This window comes from Nicrophorus vespilloides, unplaced genomic scaffold, assembly GCF_001412225.1.
Source record: "Nicrophorus vespilloides isolate i.1.1-1 unplaced genomic scaffold, Nicve_v1.0, whole genome shotgun sequence".
NCBI classification, from domain to species: domain Eukaryota; kingdom Metazoa; phylum Arthropoda; class Insecta; order Coleoptera; family Silphidae; genus Nicrophorus; species Nicrophorus vespilloides.
In genome coordinates, this window is record NW_017097402.1 from 1 (window position 1) to 20,476 (window position 20,476).

Consider the following 20,476-nt stretch of genomic DNA (forward strand, 5'->3'; position numbering starts at 1 on the left):
AAGCACAGTGTCAGTAAAACGTTAATATGATCAGCACAGTCTCAGTAAAACCTTTATAAGATGAACATAGTCTCAGTAAAACCTTTATAAGATGAACAAAGTCTCAGTAGAACCTTTGAGGACAAGCACGGTCTCAGTAAAATGTTAATATAATGAGCACAGTCTCAGTAAAACCTTGATAAGATGAACATAGTTTTAGTAGAACCTTTGAGAACAAGCACAGTCTCAGTAAAACCTTAATAAGATGAACATAGTTTCAGTAGATCCTTTGAGGACTAGCACAGTCTCAGTAAAACGTTAATATGATGAGCACAGTTTCAGTAAAACCTTGATAAGATAAACATAGTTTCAGTAGAACCTTTGAGGACAAGCACAGTCTCAGTAAAAAGTTAATATGATGAGCACATTATCAGTAAAACCTTGATAAGATGAACATAGTTTCAGTAGAACCTTTGAGGACAAGCAGTCTCAGTAAAACCTTAATATTATGAGCATAGTCTCAGATGAATCTTAAATTGACCAAGTAATTAATAAAGTTATGTAAAACCAAACGAATTTCATTAAATTCCCAACAACTGAGACTCCACAACGACAACACCAGACAATATTCCACTGTGTCCACAATTCCATTCCTTGGACACGACAACAATTTGATAATAATCAATAAAAAATAAATTTATACTAGTAAAATCATAATTTCATTTAAAACAAATATAATTATACATTAAAAAAGTTACAAATTATCACTGAAAATATAGTTGAATTACACAACATTTTTAATGAGAGTATTGATAAATAATTAATAAACATATATTAATTTAAATTAGTTAAATTAAAGATAAGGTTTCAGTAAATTTAGGAAAAATGCAATGATTAAAATATTAATTAATTATCCATAAGTTACTTTACTAAAACTTAATTAATTTGCTTTCTTTTATGAAACTTCTTCATCTATTTCTGAGAATTTTAACAGTTTGTTAAAATATTATTATTAATTAGTTTTATGTATAATTTTTTTTATCAAATTATTATCTAAATTCATATTAAAATTGGGTCACAGCATGCGCAATGTCCAAGCTTTGCACATGACTTCCTGACAATGGATTTCCTCTCGAACGCTTCGATTGTTAAATTTTGGAAATACCGACTAACATTATGCATGAAACCACCGATCACCATTCAACAAAACCATCAGCTATTATCTCTGATGAGTATTAAAGAAAAAAAAAACTTAAATAAAATAACAAACTTAATTCGGAAGAGCATCAGATAAACAAACTCCGTCGTTGACGTATCCCAACGAGTGCGAAAATCCTCCTACTATTTGTTATTCGAATGAAGCAAAAGCGAAAACAGAAAAAAGCTATAAATCTCGCATAAAGAGAGAAGTAAAAACATTTATCCAGTTAAGTGGCCTCGTGGGAGAATCTCCTCTCTTTGCGTTTTTATCACCAAACCGCATTTCGCAAATCGCTCCTATGGATTTGAATAATTCGCATTACCAAAACGCGGAACGAAACAAAACAGATAAAAAAAAGACATTACCAAGTAAAAATAAACAAGCTTATTCAGCAGCACTTTACTCGATGCACTCAATTTTTCAGCAGTCTTTGGAACACGGAACAAACAGCTCCTGGTAACATATTTAAAGGCATCGGAATTTACGAGGTCGACCTAAAGATATATATGCATGAAAGTTTTAAAACTATTGGATCTATCCTCGCCAAATATTTGCGAAAACCGGTGTTTTGTGGTGGTGGCTTCAGGAAAACCATTGTTTATTAATAGAGCCTTTCTATTTATTTACTTTCAACGAAATTATTATCATTAGAATTTCAATTTTTTTTTCTTTCGGTCAATTGTTTGTGTAACGTTTGAATTCCATTCATTATTTTTGTGAGTGTGAAAATGCGCAAATGTTCTGCGAATTGTGGTTTCTTTGAAAATTGTGATGTGTGCAAATTACAATGAAACAAAGTCATGTGTTAAATTCTTCGGATTAAGTCTCTTTCCTTCCGCCTTTTGATCTTTATGAAACTTTCTATCGAATCGTGTTTACTCATTGTTCGCATATGAAAGGAATTGCGTTTCCTTTTAAATTTATTGCAAACGTGATCATAAATGCAGTAATTATATTTTTATTTATGCTCACTTTAAACAATCGCGACCTTTCCAACAAGGTTTTCTCTTGAAACTTAACTATTTTTGTTATTAATGAATTTACATTGTAGATAGGAGTAAATGGATTTGGTTGGGCAATAACTCATTTAATTTTGGGTATATTTAAAACCTATTTGTGAAGCAATTATCTTCAATGTGTGTCAAAAAAACACGGGTATTTCGCAACAGAGATTAAATAGAAAAGGTACTTTCACTTATCTAACAAGAAGATGATGGAAGTCTTCGGTTTTTCTTTTCGTAAATAAATAAAGCGAGAGGCGCTAAAGTGCTAACAAAAACAAAAATGTCGTAACGCATGCACTTGGCGACGAATAACGGGGCATCCGGCCGCGTTTAGTGACATATTTGCATATGTTTTCTAAGGTCAAGCTTGGACCAGAGAGATCCACCCATTCACGGCGCGGCCGTCGAACGGTCAGCAGCACACAAGAACGCGCAGAAGACGTATAAAGAGGATAATCACATCAAAAAACCTGTTTGAGCGATGGAAAATTTGCCGGTCCTCAAGCTCTTCATCGTTCTGGCCGCAGCGGTAAGTGTTAAAAGTAAATCAAGATTAAATCAATAAACAAACAAGATGCATGTTTAAGGTTGAAGCTAAACCTGGAAACGTTTCCGAGAAATATGAAGTGAGGATACTGGCACCTCTAATGGGTAATTATTTAAATGAAAAAATAAACAAGATATTTATTTCTGTAATTTAGATCCAATGAAGATCTTCGAAGAGGAGTCTCAGGCTATTACCTTTCCGGATGAACTTGAACCTGATTACGAGAAAATCGCTTCGGTGGATTATGACCCGAGCTGCGCTAGAGGAAAGACGTTTTGCGAAGACATAGAAACGTATCCTTACGATCATTTATCTCGAGTTCTTAACAATGCTTCGGATCTTAAGGATTTCTTCGCGATGGACGAAGGAGGTGGAATGCAGCTTGTGAATCGTATTGGGGAAAAAGAGGATAAGTTCTTGTGCGATTCTATAGAAAGGACGATTTATCCCAAGGTGGCCAAGACGAAGAACAACAAGTGGAAGTACGTTATCAATCAAGGGAAAAAGGATGGTTACGTGCAAGGTGTTAGGATCGAGATGTGCAAGAAGTAAGACTTTGATGATGCTCAAAACTTATTTTAAAGTTGTTAAATTTTAGCGCTCATCGGCCTTGCAATTTGATAGGAAATTTACCCTTCGGTTACGCAGCAATTTGCAAGCAGAAATACGTCTTGAGGAGGATGCTTTCCATCACCGACGGTGGTCGTCCCATTCCGGATACTTTCGAGATGCCCTCAGCCTGTTGCTGTTCCTACAGAAGAATTGGATAAACCCTGTGATCAAACTAAAAAAATAATAATTTATCTACACTTTTAATATATTTAATAAAAATTTCATTCAATAATTTTATTATACTATGCAAACTTTACATTATTTGCATGAATCTTATATTCGTATAGTCAAAACCCAAGAAGACTGGGTTAAAATTTCGCTGAATCTGTGTACTTCTTGTAAGCGCAGGAGCATTCCGAAGGTATCAAAAAAGTATCAGGTTCAACTTTTGCAAAATCTGAAAGAGCCAGAAGTCTTCTGAAAGTTGTCCTTTGTCTGCAATTCGTTAAATGATCCATCGGGAAGCTTCGAGTCATCTTGCAAGGAAGATTTGGCCTCTTGCAGATCTCCACCTTAACAGCTTGCACGTGTTTTCCATCGTCTAAATTTACTATATACTTCCATTTGCCATTAACAGTTTTCGCCCTCATCGGATGTATTATTTTCGAACGAGTTTCGCACATGTACTTCTCATCCTCATTGCCACTTATACCGTCCCAGAATCCTGAATACTTTTCGTCCGTTACGAAGAAATCTTTATGACCGAAATCGTTCTTCATCATATCGTAAATTACATCATAAGGATAAGTGTCGTCGTAATCGCAGTAAGTTTTACCTTGAGCGCACTTTGGCTCTAAATCTGTCAATAATTCGTTATCATCTTCTATACTGAAATACTCCAAATTGACGTCACCGTCTTCAAACAACTTTTTGATTGTTTCGTAAGGATAAGAAGCGACGTTTTCGCAGTAAGTTCTTCCATTCTCACAAGGCGAACCTAAGTTGATTTCTTGCAATTTCGGAGATTTGCTATTAATTACTTCAATATTCACATTGAATTTCATCCCATTATCTAAAGAATTCAATTAATCTCTACTAATTACTTAAATTAAATAACCTTACCTGTATCATTCTTGGCTTCATCAGAAATTTCATCCGGAAAGAAAATACGGTTATCCTCAAGTAACATTATTGGTTCCTTATTTTTAAGTACGGGTTTTTTGAAAAAAATCGGTGATCCGGCGCTTATTTTCTGAAAATCTGCCACTCCCGATTTGACTGGTAAAAAATGCTTCACGTTTTCAGGAGTTTTAAATTTCGGTTTCAAATCTTTAACCCATGATTTTGGTGCTTTGTTGGATGTTAACGGTGATGAATTAATCTAAACAAAGCAAAAATTAATGTGATTTTGAATGAATTTTTGTTATGAAACAGTGAAAAGTATATTTTTTTTTATTGGAATTATCATGGTGAAGTTTTGATGAATGTGAAAAGGAACTTCAAAGAGAATCTCGTGGGATTCCAATGAATGCACGCAATTTATTATGGACCTTTTATGTATTCCGAGTAAAGCGCCGACAAAGTTAAAACTACGTAGAATTTATTAACGTGATTTACGAGATGTAAAATGTTAGTTTAATAAAAAAATCCACTACAAATACTAGAAAACACTGATTATTTACAGAAATTATAATTACTTTAATTAATCACTTTCAAAAAATATAATTTTCTGATAATTAAAATTATCCAATAAATTGATTACTGATTAGGCATTAAATAATTAAGAGGTAATAATCCATTCATCAATGAGCGGATTAATTAATAAGCGATTGTTGCTGAAAAGTAATTAAAACTTTGTTTCAGAATGAAGAAAAAAAAACTGTGAAATGTAAATAAAAGTGAGCAAAAAAAAAGTTACTCACAAAGTGGCTGAGCGTAAGAAGCACAAGAGTTGCGGAAGTTTTCATCCTTCCTTCCGTATACTTTTTTTCTTGTCTATTTATTCAGTGTTCACTTCCTCTTTCTTCTGTTTAACTTACGCAAACTGGAATGCACGAATGACACAAAAAGTCGCGAATTTCAATTCCCTTACAACAAAAAAAGTTTCTTTATTTTGTATAAATATTTAAGATTTACACAATTTAGGTTTAAATTGAAATTACGATCATTTATCTCGAGTTCTTAATAATGCTTCGGATCTTAAGGATTTCTTCGCGATGGACGAAGGAGGTGGAATGCAGCTTGTGAATCGTATCGGGGAAAAAGAGGATTAGTTCTTGTGCGATTCTATAGAATGACACAAAAACTTGCGAATTTCAATTCAAGTTTTTTTATTTTGTATAAATATTCAAGATTTATAAAATTTAGGTTTAAATTGTTAAAAATCTTAACATTCTTAAATAATTTATTATATTTTAATAAATATTGTGTAAATAAATACAATTATTATACTGTAACTGTAAATATTTTGTGAATTCCTTTATTTCGCAAAGAACTCTTCACGTTTATTTCTTTTTATTTGTATTAAAAATGTAAAACGAAAGAAAGAAACCGAATGCGAATTCTTCTTGCTACAATGAACCAGCAGGTTTTTACGTGTACTTCTTATTATATTTAAGCATACAGCTGGAAAGATAAAATTCAAACAACTGGAAAATCTATTTTATATACACGTCGTTCAATCTGCACATTTTCTCAAACAAATCATGTTTTCTTGTATTTGAGTTATTAATAGAAATTTAAGTTTGATTTTCTGAATATTTTTTTTATCAAAAAATAAATAAGAAAAATATCTGAAAATTTAATTTTATTGAAAAATTCTCCATAATAATGTTAACGAAACTTTGGAAAATTTGTCCACAACAATATTTTCTTTTTTTTAAATTATTTAAATTTGTCCAGATTTTACCTACAGAAACTTATAAACTTATAAAAATTTAGAAGTTTTGTTTCAAATTTAAACAAAATAGGACAAATTATAACAAAAATATCTACAATAAAAGTTTACTTCTGTTAATTTTACATAGTAATTATAGAAATTATACTCCTTTCATTAACTTTAACTATTATTTAACTGTCTTTAACATTTTGTAGAAGAAAAAAACTGATTTCTTTCCTTCTATAAAGCAAATTCTCAGTCATAAAACTGCGAGATAACTTAATCCGACGAGTTCGCACTTTTAAAATGCACTTTATGATCGAATTAACGAACATTGATGATCAGCGAATTTGATTCACGGAACCTTTTAGAGCATTCCGTCCTTTCATAAATTCATTAAATATTAATGATTCGTAAAAGCAAAAACTGAAATAAAAAAAAGAAATGACAGAAATATAAAGATAAATGATAAAAAAAGTAAGGAGTTGAGAAAATCAAATAAAATTATATAAACGAAATCTCTGAAATGAAAATAATACGTAAATATGTTTTTTTTAGTGTAAAGTTTAATAGTTTTTTTTCTGCTGATAAGATTGAAAAATTGAACATTTAAATTTGGAAAATGGAAATTTTCTGCTTTCACCGAATGCGTATTGTTTCTATTCCATTGTTTCGTAAAGTGGATATGTGATTTTGAAATCAATTACTTAAAAACATATTTTGTGCGGAGATGCACGTGAATTGATTTCAAGCATAAAACGATGGATTTGGAATATTTGAAGCATTGAAATTGATGGATCTCAGCTTTGTCTTCTCTTTATTATAAAATATTACTACAAATGTTTTCTGAAAAAAAAAAATAAGATAAATTTATACAGTAGAAATTACGAAAAAGTAACAGAAAAAAAATAAATCACTTATATAAAATTATATAGAAAAACATCTTGAATATTTTAATTAATTTTCTTAATATTTTCTTTATTAAATGAATTGTTAATGAATGATAATCAAGCATTTAAAAGATTATTTTAATAACTACTTGCGTTGCAGTAATCTAATCGGAAGTGTCGGCAATGTTCATTTCCGTTTCCGTTCGTAATTGTTAATAATCAAAAATTCGCGGTTTTTCTGTGCGTTTTTATCTCGGGTTCCGAACGATATCAGTCACGTATTTTTATTAATAGTTGCTAAGTGAATACCGCTTCCTTCGATCAAACAAAACACAATTTAATTACCGTTTGTTTTTAATAATTAATTAGTTTTTATATTGCACAATTTTATTAATTTATGTAATTACAATTACTGTAAAAAAAGTGTTGATTACAGGTTTTTCCCGAAAATTTGGCACGTGCAAAAGAAGTGTTATGTAATGTAGAAGGTATATGTGAGAGGCAGCTGAAGAGAAGCGTGTATATATTTATAAAGATATAAAAAACAGCAGTAATTTGTGGGAATTTTTCGAAAGGCGAACTTTTAATGAACCGGAAAGGGGAATAAACGAGCGAGATTTGGTATACGCACGTGTCCAAATTATTGCGTTCCCTGAAGAAATCAAAGCTTAATGATGGTTTTGTTCAAAAACGTACAGATTTTGCACGTGTCTTTTATATACATGTAATACTTTTAGTACTGAAATTTAAGTAAAAATGACGAAAAATAGAGTAAATTTATGTAATTTATTAATAAAATTATAACAAATTTAGTCTAAAAGTAGTGATAAATCCATCCTAAAGAACTTATTTTTAATTTTTCGAAAGTCGAACTTTTAATGAACCGGAAAGGGGAATAAACGAGCGCACGTGTCCAAATTATTGCGTTCCCTAAAGAAATGAAAGCTTAATGATGGTTTTGTCCAAAAACGTACAGCACGTGTCTTTTATAGAATACTGAAATTTAAGTAAAAAATGACGAATAATAGAGTAAATTTATGTAATTTATTAATAAAATTATAACAAATTTAGTTCCTAAAGAACGCATTTTATTATAATAACACTTTTTGTAATTATTGAATACTAAGATAATCATTATAAAAAAATATATCAAATTTGTGTCTAAGAATTGGTGGGATTCAATTGTGAAAATGAAATGATATTGAATTATTTGGAAACCTTTATTAATATTAATTAGAGTAAAATTGATTCAATATATAAATTTTATATATTACTTTTAGATTGCTTTTGTAATGGATACAATAAAGCCGAATACATTTCTTCTTCGTATTATTGTTGAATTTAGTCTGTATATAATCAAGTTGGAAAATTGAATTTCCTTTCTAGGAAACTCGTAATAATCGTGTTTCCGACCCGACGATGTTTCCTGACTGAAGGACGAGCATTATTAATACGTTCAATTTCCCTTTACTTGGGTTTCTCACCTTGATGTGGTAAAGTGCGATGTTGAGAGTTACTCTGACCTGGTTACGTCTCATATTCATCAACGCATCAACTCAAAATCTTAATAGATTCATAATATTTTATTATTTTGTATCATTAAGTTGTCGATTAATGTAATTTTTATATTAATCATTATTTTAATATTTAATTAATGTTTGTATTTAATAATTTAAATTAAAGTTTTTTTGCATAAAATTCATTTCTTAAGACTACAATTAAATTCAAAGTTTTTTTTATCGTTAAATAAGCAATGAATATGAATTAGAGAATGTGAAATAAAAATAAAAAAACTAAGATTTTCCTGGTTTTTATACTAAATTTAAATAAAAAATTGTTTTTGGATGAAATTGTTTCTAAAATTGTTTAATCATATTTTTCATTTGATCATTTAATATCAATTACAATTTAATCATTGAATACCGAAAGAAACTTTCGTTTCTGAGAATTTTCAATCTACCATTAAAAAAAAATTAGAAAATAAGATTTTAATAATTTTTTTGTGTACATCTAAAAACGAAATACATTCTTGTACATCCATACAAATTGAAAATAAAACTACGACTTTTCCAAAGAAATTTATTGAAAAGTTTTGTGCATTTCACTAAACAATAATTAAGTTTTCATTTTGAAGGAGTGTAGTTACATTTTATTTAATTACTTTACAACCACGCACAATAATTATAATAGTAAGCAATCAAACTAAAGACAAAATGTTGCCCTTTCATATGAGTCAACTACGAGTTTTGTACTTTTTTCCATTCATTTGTTATAAGCTGTCAAAGATTCAAAAATAAATCGGAAATTTTCAAAAAAAAAACTCAAGTAATTTTAATATTATTTGGAAAATATTTCCAATTTATGTTCACATTTCTAGTAATAATTAAAAACAAAATAATTTTAATAAGTTTTTTTTATAATGACTCAAAAATTACAAAACTTTTTACAAATGTTATGTTATGATGTTCACATATGTTAGTAATGTTTAAAAAAAGTAACTTCAATAAGTTTTTTTTTGTAAAACCTCAAAAATTACAAAGCTTTTGACAAATGTTATGATTACACAACAAAATCAAGATTCATACAAATTGAAAATAAAACTACGACTTTTCCAAAGAAATTTATTGAAAAGTTTTGTGCATTTCACTAAACAATAATAAAGTTTTAATTTTGAAGGAATGTCCTTACATTTTATTTAATTACTTAACAACCACGTACAGTAATTAGAATAATAAGTAATAAAACTAAAGACAAAATATTGACCTTTCAAACGAGTCAACTGCGAGTTTTGTGCTTTTCTCTATTCATTTGTTATAAGCTGTCAAAGATTAAAAAATAAATCGGAAATTTTCAAAAAAAAAACTCAAGTAATTTTAATAATATTTGGAAAATATTTCCAATTTATGTTCACATTTCTAGTAATAATTAAAAACAAAATAATTTTAATAAGTTTTTTTTTATAATAATTCAAAAATTACAAAACTTTTTACAAATGTTATGATTACACAACAAAATCAAGATTCATACAAATTGAACATAAAACTACGACTTTTCCTAAAAAAAAATATTGAAAAGTTTTGTTTAATAATTAAGTTTTTATTTTTAAGGAGTGCCGTTACATTTTATTTAATTACTTAACAAACACGCACATTAATTAAAATAATAAGTAATAAAACTAAAGACAAAATGTTGACCTTTCAAACGAGTCATCTGCGAGTGCTTTTCTCCATTCATTTGTTATAAGCTGTCAAAGATTCAAAAATAAATCGGAAATTTTCAAAAAAAAATGTCAAGTAATTTTAATAATATTCGGAAAATCTTTCACATTTCTAGTAATAATTAAAAACAAAATAATTTCAATAAGTTTTTTTTATAAAAAATTACAAAATTTTTTACAAATGTTATGATTACACAATAAAGTCAAGATTTTTTTCTTAATAAAAGTACTGTTAAATTTTCAATATTACGCAATAAAATATGTTAATTTCAAGCAATTATTGAAGTTATATTTTAATCTATTTATGTTCTCATTTTTAGTAATGTTTCAAAAAAAGTAATTTCAATCAATTTTTTTTATAAAACCTCAAAAATTACAAAACTTTTTACAAATGTTATGAATAAAGTTAAGATTTTTCTCTTAATAAAATTACAGTAAAATTTTCAATATTTTTATAAATAAGATACGCATTTTGTTAATAAATTAAATAGTTAAGCTAATTTTAATGAATCATTGAAGTTATATGTGTAGAATGTATATAATTTTTTTTTATGTTAATGTTTCGTTGAACTCATAATATATTAAAATTGTAATTTCTTCTATACATATATATTTTTTCACATTGTATTTTGCATATGGTCAACCGCAAGCTCGGGTCTTGACACAAGAAATTACCTAATTTATCATGCACGAATAGCAGAGAGAAAAAAAATAGAGTAGCAAATCTTGCGGTCTATACATGACATGCACATCTGGGTGCAGATATATTTTTTTATTTGTGCAACAAAAAAAAAAGTTACGGAACTCCATCAGCATCCATTCTGAGCGGAACGTATAAAATACATCAAAGCGTTCGCTCTGATTCGCTTCTCTCTCTCTCTCTTTCGCTCTGCACGTATCTATTATTCCGTCTCGCCGAGTTTAAGTTACATAATCGGGAAGCGAGTCAAGTCCGGTGTCAACAATTCAAAATAAATAAGTGTGCAAATTGAATGGACAAATAAATAGAAGCAATAAAAGAAAGAGTTGATAAGTTGGCGACGCATTCCTCCTCCACCATCGACGGTTTCCTTCCACCACTTTGTGTCGTTACGTGTGTGTGCATGCCTCGTTACGTGGACGTCCAGTCAAGTCGTATACATTTACCGCAAAACATTGTTAACATGTCGTCCTTGTCGAGTTCCATGCAGTTGCGATGCGTCCACCGAACGGTGTGAAGCCAGAGATTTGTCATCAGCATAACAATAACATCTAGTTACCTCAGTTCGTTATAACAGAATTAACGCGCGCGATATGAACGTTACCTCCTAGAAGAAAAAAAAACAAGACTTTAATCGAAACTTCAGTGCAAATTGAACAAAGCGAAACATAAATTACAGCTGGGAGAAAGAAAATTTAAAAAAAATAATCAACATTCAATTATGGCTACTGGTTTTTGCACTGTGATATTTTTCTGCCTGGTAAGGAATCAATTAATCAAACCTGCTTCTCTTTCTTCTGTACAATTTCACAGTTTATACCCTGATTTACACACAATTACTTATTTTGTTGTTGTTGTTACAACTATAATTCATGGTTTCATTTAGCAATTTAAATCAATTATAGTGAATTGTGTAATTTCAGTTAGATGAAAAGGTCAGGATTGTGCACATAAATTTAGATCACAGCATCATCTTTCCACGAAATCATTACATAATTAATATTTAACAGTTGATTAAAAGTGTAACAAGTACAAAATTTGTTGAGAATTAATTGTTTACATATAATTTAATTCATTTGTTAAATAAATAATTATTGCAACAAATTAAATTTAACACAACAATTAAACTGCTGCAATAAACAACGTATTTATTGATTTTCACTATATAATAAATATTTTATTAAATGCTTTTAACAGCAAATGTAAATTTATATTATTAATTATTAATAATAATTAATTGAACAATTAAATCGAAAAATTGTATCTATATATATTAATTTATATTTAAAAAAAAAAGTTCGAATATAAGTTGAGAGATTTGCTCAAATATAATGAATGCTAAATTGTGTTAATTTAAAACGTAAATGTAAAGAAACGTAATTATGGGAATAAGTTTGTTTCGAAGAATAAGAAATCAACCACAAAGATATATTTTTTGTTTTTATGTTACTAAATCTATTTTTATTTATACAATATCGTTAATATGAAAATTATTTTGTAGATAAAACGTGTGGATTAGAATTACAATGAATTTTCATATTTGTGAAATGATTTATAAATAAAAAAAATAAATCAAATTAATTTAAACTTTTGAATTTTTTTTTTGTGCAACATTTTATAAATTCCTATAGTTAATTGAAGAAAAATGAGTAATAAATTGGCTATAATTAACATTTTTAATAAAAAATGTATATATACAAATAAATTCTCATTTTATTTGTCAATAATTATTTACAGTTTTCAAGATAATTATATATTTAAGGGGCATACACATAAGGAAAATAATAATAAAAATGTATAAAAATATTGATAAAATTGTATATAAAAAAAAAATAATCACAGAAATTGTACTTAAAAAGTAACTTAGAATCATCTAAATTATGAATTTAAAACAGATTCATTTCATTGATTAATATTTAAAAACAAAACTTGATAGAATCATTAATATTTTTGTTTAAAATCACTTGAAAACAAATGATATAAACGTAATGCATTTTTAATAATATGTAATTTTAGTGTGCTTTTTTATTGTTAATTTATTGCATAAAACATTATGATTGTAATAATAATTATACTAGAGTATGTTTTTAATCTGTTTGTTTCCAATTTCTAAATAAATTATGAAATTTTATATAGGGTGTCCCAAAATTAACGAAAGATTTTGTTGAACTTTTGTAGTATTATAACTAATATTAGACTGTTATATTAATTAATTGTTTTTTTATAATAATTATGTAAAGAATGTATGCATTAACAAGAATTTAATGAAAATTCCAATGCTAAAAAACTTGATTTATAACAAAAAAATCTATTGATTTGGAATACCTAAAATATTTGTTAATTAATTAATTTGAAAGAATTGAATAGAGATATTTAGTAGAAGTAGTAATAGGAGTTTCGAATTAATTACTAAGCGTTTTTTAACGATTATCGTTCAATTTTCGCGTGTAAATCTGCGGTGGGAATCCCCATTGTAGTGTGTTCAATACACAAAGTAAATGAGAAAGTAAAATTAGCGGTAACAAATTGATACCGAGATGATTACGTAAAGTCTATTGATCCATTAATACATTGTTGCTCCAATGTAATTAACTCGAGCAAGGGGAATCCCCATTTCGAGAGGAACTAGGTTATTTTTCAATTGGAAATTCCTAACTGATTTAAACCTGAACTTTGTAGCGTGCAAATCTATACTATTTTTAGTCGCAACTATTATTATTATTGTAATAAATACGTTTGTAAAAAATAATTTCATGGACAAAGTAAAAAAAATAATCTTTGTATAAAGTTACATTTATTAGTTATTAATCGCATGGAATGTAACAATAAATACAAATAAAATTAAATACGAGGTAGTTTTCCAGCCTCGATCATTGCGGTTTTCGCAAAAGGAAATTGTAAAGTTTTCAAACTAAAGTTTGTGTTTATTCGCCGATTCCGATGTTAATTAACGCAATTAGATTTAATTACCCGCTCCATTTGCATGCGAGTCCGTATCCTTTCTAAAGTCTCGTTGCAACTAGTTTTTTTTGTTTTTGTTTGTTATTTCTCAAACGATTGTGGTTTCCGTTGATACTTGTTGATTTTATTGAAATAATTGTTGTTGTTTTTTTTTTCTCTCTCCATCGATTCGAAACCATACGTGTCGTTGTCATGGCAACTCGAGAACGGTGGAGAGAAAGAGAGAGAGATCTAGATTGTGTTTGTCTAGTCTAGTGGAGTATGTTAAATGGTTACGATTTTATACGAGATGGAAAAAAAATGTGGTACAGAAACTTCCTGTTTGCACCAATTCAGATGTCAAAGGCCTCTTCGATGGAAGAAAAAAAACGTATAAGCTCGTATTTGGATTAAATGAATAGAGATGAAAGGGGAAAAAATATTTACGAACGATTGATGTTTTTTTTTTTTGTTGTATTTTGGATTTAATAGGAAATCCTTTGAGTCGAATGGAAATTAAGGCATAAATATATAAAGAAAAATAGTTATTAAATTGTAATTGAAATTATAAAAAAATGTATTGAAACTTTATTATTTCCAGTTCTGGAAATTTTCTATTATAAATATCAAAAATTGTAAACTTTTACTTAAATTAATGTATTTTTTGTTCATTTTCAATATAAAACTAAGTTTGTTGTCTTTTAGATTGAAATTTAGTTAATTTTTAATCAGATATGAAAGATTTGTTGGAAAACATTAATAATTATATGAAGAAAATATTTTTGAATATGTTCTTAATTAATTAATCAATTAATTGAAAACTTTTATTTAAATTCGTAAAAATTCTTCAATAAAAAAGAAATGGTAAAAAATCAGGATTATTTAAATTTTTTATTTTTTTTTCAACTAATTAAAAATTATTAGAAAATTCAAATAAATTTAGAATTTTATACCAAAAAAATACTAATTAGTGCATTTATTAATATTATATTATGTTTTTAACTATCTTGTATAAATTCCTTCAAAATGTTTCATTATAATATCAAAACTTGATGTATTTGTAAATTTTTGTTTTTAAATAATGTAAAAATATACAAAAATTAATAAGTTATCAACATTTTTTAATAAAACTTCCGATCTTTGACACTAAGAAACTGGATTTTGTAATTAAAAGCTGTCGAATATTAATGAATGTAATGTGGATCAGTTGAATTATGCAACAACATAATTAGAATAATTTGAATAATTCAATTCCGTCTGTAATTCCAGTCGACCTCAGCTCGCAAAATGATTTTAAATAGACGAAACTTATTTATAGCATTGGAAACAAATGTAATAGATGAACATTCAATTCCGATGTTATCCAGACAGTAGTGATTTCAATACAATACAACTATTGTTCAATTGTTTTATGAAATAATAATTCAAAAATCGAACACTCTTGTTATACAAAAAAAATTGCGCAAAAAAAAATATGTTTCCTTATTACTATTACCTAGCATATTTACCTAAATATTTGCATACAAATACAATTTAATTGAAGTTAATTTAGGGAAATCGAAATAACACAAATTTCATATGTAATTTTATAAATTTTATATTATTTTTGTGTTTTAATTTGTTTCCTAGTTTCAGATGCGTTTTTATATAAGTTTATTGTTGAAATGATTCTAAAATGTATATTTTTTATTAATTATTTTTTGGTACTTTAAATAATTAAGCATTTTTTGAATTTGTATCAAAATTTCAATAAAAATATTCTTAATTAATAAGAAAACCATAGATCTCAAATGAAGAATATAAGTTGAAAATTATATTTGAACATTTATTATTAAAGATTCTACAAAAAAATTGTAATAAAAGTTAATGAAATCTAGTAAAAATAAGCAATAAATGTTATTATATAAGTTTGTTGGTAAAATTTTATATTATTTTTCTATTTAAACTCATTTCCTAGTTTCATATAAATATTGATGCTTTTTTATATAAGTATATTATTGAAATGATTCAAAAATGTATATTTTTTATTAAATAGTTTTTAGTACTTTAAATAATTAAACAATTTTTGAATTTGTATCAAAATTTCAATGAAATATTCTTAATTAAAAAGAACATTTATTATTGAATAATCTACAAAGAAATTGTAATAAAAGTTAATGAAATCTAGTAAAAATAAGCAATAAAGAACTATTTCATTTGTAATTATATAAATTTATTGGTAAAATTTTATATTATTTTTCTATTTAAACTTATTTTCTAAGTTTCATATAAAATTTTATATTATTAATTTATAAAAAAAAACATTTATCTTCTAGTTTCATATAAATATACGTTGAGAATTATATTTGAACATTTATTATTGAATAATCTACAAAGAAATTGTAATAAAAGTTAATGAAATCTAGTAAAAATAAGCAATAAAGAACTATTTCATTTGTAATTAAATTAAGTTTTGAATTAACTAATGAAATCTAATTAAAAATATTTCAATTTATTGAATAATCTACAAAGAAATTGTAATAAAAGTTAATGAAATCTAGTAAAAATAAGCAATAAAGAACTATTTCATTTGTAATTATATAAATTTATTGGTAAAATTTTATATTATTTTTATATTTCAATTTATTTCCTAGTTTCATATAAATGCTTTTTATTGATGCTTTTTTATATAAGTTTATTGTTGAAATGATTCAAAAATGTATATTTTTTTATTAAATAGTTTTTAGTACTTTAAATTATATAAGTTTATTGTTGAAATGATTCAAAAATATATTTTTTTATTAAATAGTTTTTAGTACTTTAAATAATTAAACAATTTTTGAATTTGTATCAAATAAATATTTCAATACAAATCTTCTTAATTTTTTAAACAAAAATCGTTGATCTCAATTTTAGAGTATAAATTGAGAAATATATTTGAACATATGAAGAATCTACCATGAAATTGTTATAAAAGTTAATGAAATCTAGTAGAAATGAGCAATCTTGCACGTAAAAAACTATTTCATTTGTAATTATATAAATTTATTGGTAAAATTTTATATTATTTTTCTATTTCAATTTATTTCTAAGTTTCATATAAATACTGATGTTTTTTTATATAAGTTTATTGTTGAAATGATTAAAAAATGTATAAATGTTTATAGTACTTTAAATAATTAAACAATTTTTGAATTTGTATCAAAATTTCAATACAAATATTCTTAATTTTTTAAACAAAAATCGTTGATCTCAAATTTAGAGTATAAATTGAGAATTATATTCGAACATTTCAAGAATATACCATGAAATTGTTATAAAAGTAAATAAAATCTAGTCTCACTAATTTTATTGATAAATAAAAATCAATGAAATAATTAACTTACAACAATGTATAATTAATTAATTTTAATCAAGCAGTGATTAAGAAATTCCATTGATAGGAATTTTCCTTAAAGACTCAAGGATATTTTAATTACATAATTAATTAATAATTTTTGCGTTTGTAAAAAGAATGGCGATTTTTTGGCCTTGCCTTCGCATAACATTGATACACTTCAATTAACTAATCCGATTGAGTTTTTGACTCCTCGCATATTTTTGAATAATAAATCAAATCTCTTAGTCGGAAGAACGAAATGTGGAGAAAGAGACACGATCGAAACTCGTGTTTTATAATTGTCTGTGTTAATCGCATTCTAATTGACATTTAAAATCGTTTTACTATTAGCATAATACCATTATAAGTCCTACGGTTTATGCACGACCCAAACGGCCATTAGTATTATGTTGATGATGATGATGATAATAATAATCGCGTTGGTATTGATAATTAATGCGTAGATATATAGTTAGTTTATTCATTATGAATTCGACCATTAAACGCCATCAACGTGGCATTAATCGTGAACGATAAACTGCAATTTGATTTATACATATTACTTTAATTCAAATATAATTCGAAAATTCATTAACATATTCATTGCATTATTCATCAATAATACATTTATCACGTTTGCTTGCACACAAATGTATTTCCAATTCTGTTACATATTTGAATTTCATGAATCGGAATATTTCATTCTTATAAAAATTAAATTATGTAATAATTTGTAAAAAAAATTAATCAATATTTGAAATTATAACTCTTGTTACTAATTGCATTACGTAATTGGTACACTTAATTAGATAATTACGTCTCATACCGCATATAGTGTGGATGCAACGTTACTACAGTTTAATTAATCTGGTTGAAGTGGTTTTGTTTTTTTTTGTGTGAAATAAAAATCTTATTTTGTGAACAAATAATGAACTTAAATAAAATATGTGTTTTCCATTCTGATCCGATTGATCTTTTGCCATCTTTCTGACAATATACATGATTCCCGCTCATAAAACTCTGGTCTCTTATCAGTAAAAACTGCGGAACCAAGTGCGATTTCAGGTCATCATAATTAATGAAAGTTTTACCATTAAAAAGTCTTTTGTAAACTTATAAATAAATGGTATTATGATGGTACAAGGTCAGAGCTATAAGCGAGATGGGATGCAATATCATTTCCCAACCAAATTATAATAATTTTTTATAAGTTATCAAAGATGTGCGTGGATTTGCATTGTTTGTAAATTCAGACCATTTTTTTATTGATTTCTTCCTCCAGTTTCATTAGTTAATAGCTGAAATGATTTGATTTGGTTTCTTGGATGCAGCTCAAATTGCACAACATCTTTATAGCACGATCTTTTTTGATGCAATTCAGCTTTCAATGCGGTTTCTACTGATTCATCACGCTTATATCATGATCGTTTTAGATTGATTTGAATGTAGATGATCCAATCTTTGTTACTAGTGATAATTGTTTAAAAAAAAGTGAGGATTACAAATATTGAATCTTTTTCAATTCATGCGAATATCAAGATTCTTAGTTAGTCCAAGTAATTTAAGTGATTTTTAGAAGCTGTGTGTGATTAACGGCGAGTCGAACCAAAAAAGTGAAGATTTCATTGCATTTGAGATGGATATTACAAATATTGATTCGTATGTCTTAAGTGAATCTTTTTCAATTCATGCGAATATCAAGATTCTTAGCTAGTCCAAGACATTTAGAGTCTGTGTGTGATAAAGAAAGAGTCAAACCGAAATTAATTTTGTTTCGGTTTACAGTTACGTTTCAAGTAAATGTTTATCGTTCCAGGTTCGGTTTCGGTTCGTTTAAATATTTCTGTTACTATTGTTTTCAATTCTAAAATTGAAAATACAAAAGAAACAAACCTTAGTTAGTTCAACACATGCACTTTGTAATGTTTCTTCAGTCATGTTTCCAGTAATATCCTTCTTTAACCACTTTCATTTGAGTTTGTTCTAATATTAGTTGCGCAATTTTTTTCTTTTAGTCGGTAGTTGATTGGTGGTAATTGGGGCTTTATTTCTATTGATGATTCAAGAAATTCGGCCTTGATGGTTTTGTTTATTTTTATTTGAAAGAATGGAGAAAAGAGATCATCGTTTAACATATTTGTTTATATACTATTACAATAGACGCAACAAATATTCCATATTCAAGACCATATCTCTTATACATTGTTTCTTTACATAATCTATTCACAATAGACCGACCAACACAATGTTAGTTACAGTTACGGTTCAGTTAATTTCGGTTTTCGGTTTGTTACCGGTTCGTCTCTCTGGTGATAAATGTGTTTACAATCTCTTGCACAGTTATATGACGATCTGTTTCAATTATTACTTTGATTTAGTCATCATAAACCTCAGCAGGTCGATCGAATTTTTCTAAAGCAACTATATTGCTATTATTTTGCTATAGGTATACCTCAATTATGTCTTATATCAAACCTAGTGTGGACGCAGCTTTACTAATCTTGTAATAATTGGCTGTGAAAGGTAAAGGCAGATGATTAAAAAGAAGTTTTGAAATAGATTAGTTCTAAAAAAATAGATATTTTCAAGAATTTTTAATAATTTTTGAAATTTTCAGGTAAATAAAAAAGCATTTACTTTCTTTTCTTTCAATTATGAAAACATTTTTTCAAATTGAAATTCAATTAGTTTTAAGAAAGTATAAGATTTGTTGGCATATATCAATAATTGTATATAGAAAATATTAAATACAATTTGTTCAATATGTTTAATAAAAATCATTAATAATTACGTAACTTGATTACATAGTTACGTCTCATGTCACAAATAGTGTGGATGTAACTTTATTATAGAAGGTGAATGAAAATACTAATTTGTCATTGCTAATTGTATTTCGTAATTGGTATACCTGATAGACAATTATGTCTGATATCAAACCTAGTGTGGATGTAGCTTTATTCCAATTCTATTCCTAATCTTGTAATAATTGGCTGTGAAAGGTAAAGGTAGATGATTAAAAAGAAGTTTTGAAATAGATTAGTTCTAAAAAAATAGATATTTTCAAGAATTTTTAATAATTTTTGAAATTTTTAGGTAAATAAAAAACCGTTTACTTTCTTTTCTTTCAATTAAGAAAACATTGTTTCAAATTGAAATTTAATTAGTTTTAATAAAGTATAAGATTTGTTGGAGTATATCAATAATTGTATA

At 26.8% G+C, this 20,476-nt stretch overlaps 2 protein-coding genes across 2 annotated transcripts; one reads left to right on the forward strand and one right to left on the reverse strand.

Annotated features, from left to right (window-relative positions):
- The first annotated feature begins 2,665 nt into the window (after positions 1–2,665).
- On the forward strand, positions 2,666–3,545 carry LOC108560002 (protein spaetzle-like). The gene is made up of 4 exons (XM_017917412.1): positions 2,666–2,713; positions 2,772–2,835; positions 2,886–3,279; positions 3,330–3,545. The coding sequence occupies exons 1-4, from the start codon at positions 2,666–2,668 to the stop codon at positions 3,499–3,501; spliced, it is 678 nt and encodes a 225-aa protein (XP_017772901.1). The 3' UTR covers positions 3,502–3,545.
- A 19-nt stretch (positions 3,546–3,564) lies between these two features.
- LOC108560003 lies at positions 3,565–5,603 on the reverse strand. The gene is made up of 3 exons (XM_017917414.1): positions 5,206–5,603; positions 4,406–4,664; positions 3,565–4,355 (listed from the first exon to the last, which is right to left on the reverse strand). The coding sequence occupies exons 1-3, from the start codon at positions 5,248–5,250 to the stop codon at positions 3,652–3,654; spliced, it is 1,008 nt and encodes a 335-aa protein (XP_017772903.1). The 5' UTR covers positions 5,251–5,603; the 3' UTR covers positions 3,565–3,651.
- Positions 5,604–20,476: the final 14,873 nt, after the last annotated feature.

What these genes read in the sequence shown, in the direction of transcription:
- LOC108560003 (XM_017917414.1), bottom strand. Translation starts at nt 5,250, where the DNA reads ATGAAAACTTCCGCAACTCTTGTGCTTCTTACGCTCAGCCACTTT. An exon ending in TTCTTACGCTCAGCCACTTT is followed by an intron (nt 4,665 to 5,205) that starts GTGAGTAACTTT and finishes TGCTTTGTTTAG; the next exon opens with ATTAATTCATCACCGTTAAC. An exon ending in TGAAGCCAAGAATGATACAG is followed by an intron (nt 4,356 to 4,405) that starts GTAAGGTTATTT and finishes TGAATTCTTTAG; the next exon opens with ATAATGGGATGAAATTCAAT.
- LOC108560002 (XM_017917412.1), top strand. Translation starts at nt 2,666, where the DNA reads ATGGAAAATTTGCCGGTCCTCAAGCTCTTCATCGTTCTGGCCGCAGCG. An exon ending in TCATCGTTCTGGCCGCAGCG is followed by an intron (nt 2,714 to 2,771) that starts GTAAGTGTTAAA and finishes TGCATGTTTAAG; the next exon opens with GTTGAAGCTAAACCTGGAAA. An exon ending in GATACTGGCACCTCTAATGG is followed by an intron (nt 2,836 to 2,885) that starts GTAATTATTTAA and finishes TCTGTAATTTAG; the next exon opens with ATCCAATGAAGATCTTCGAA.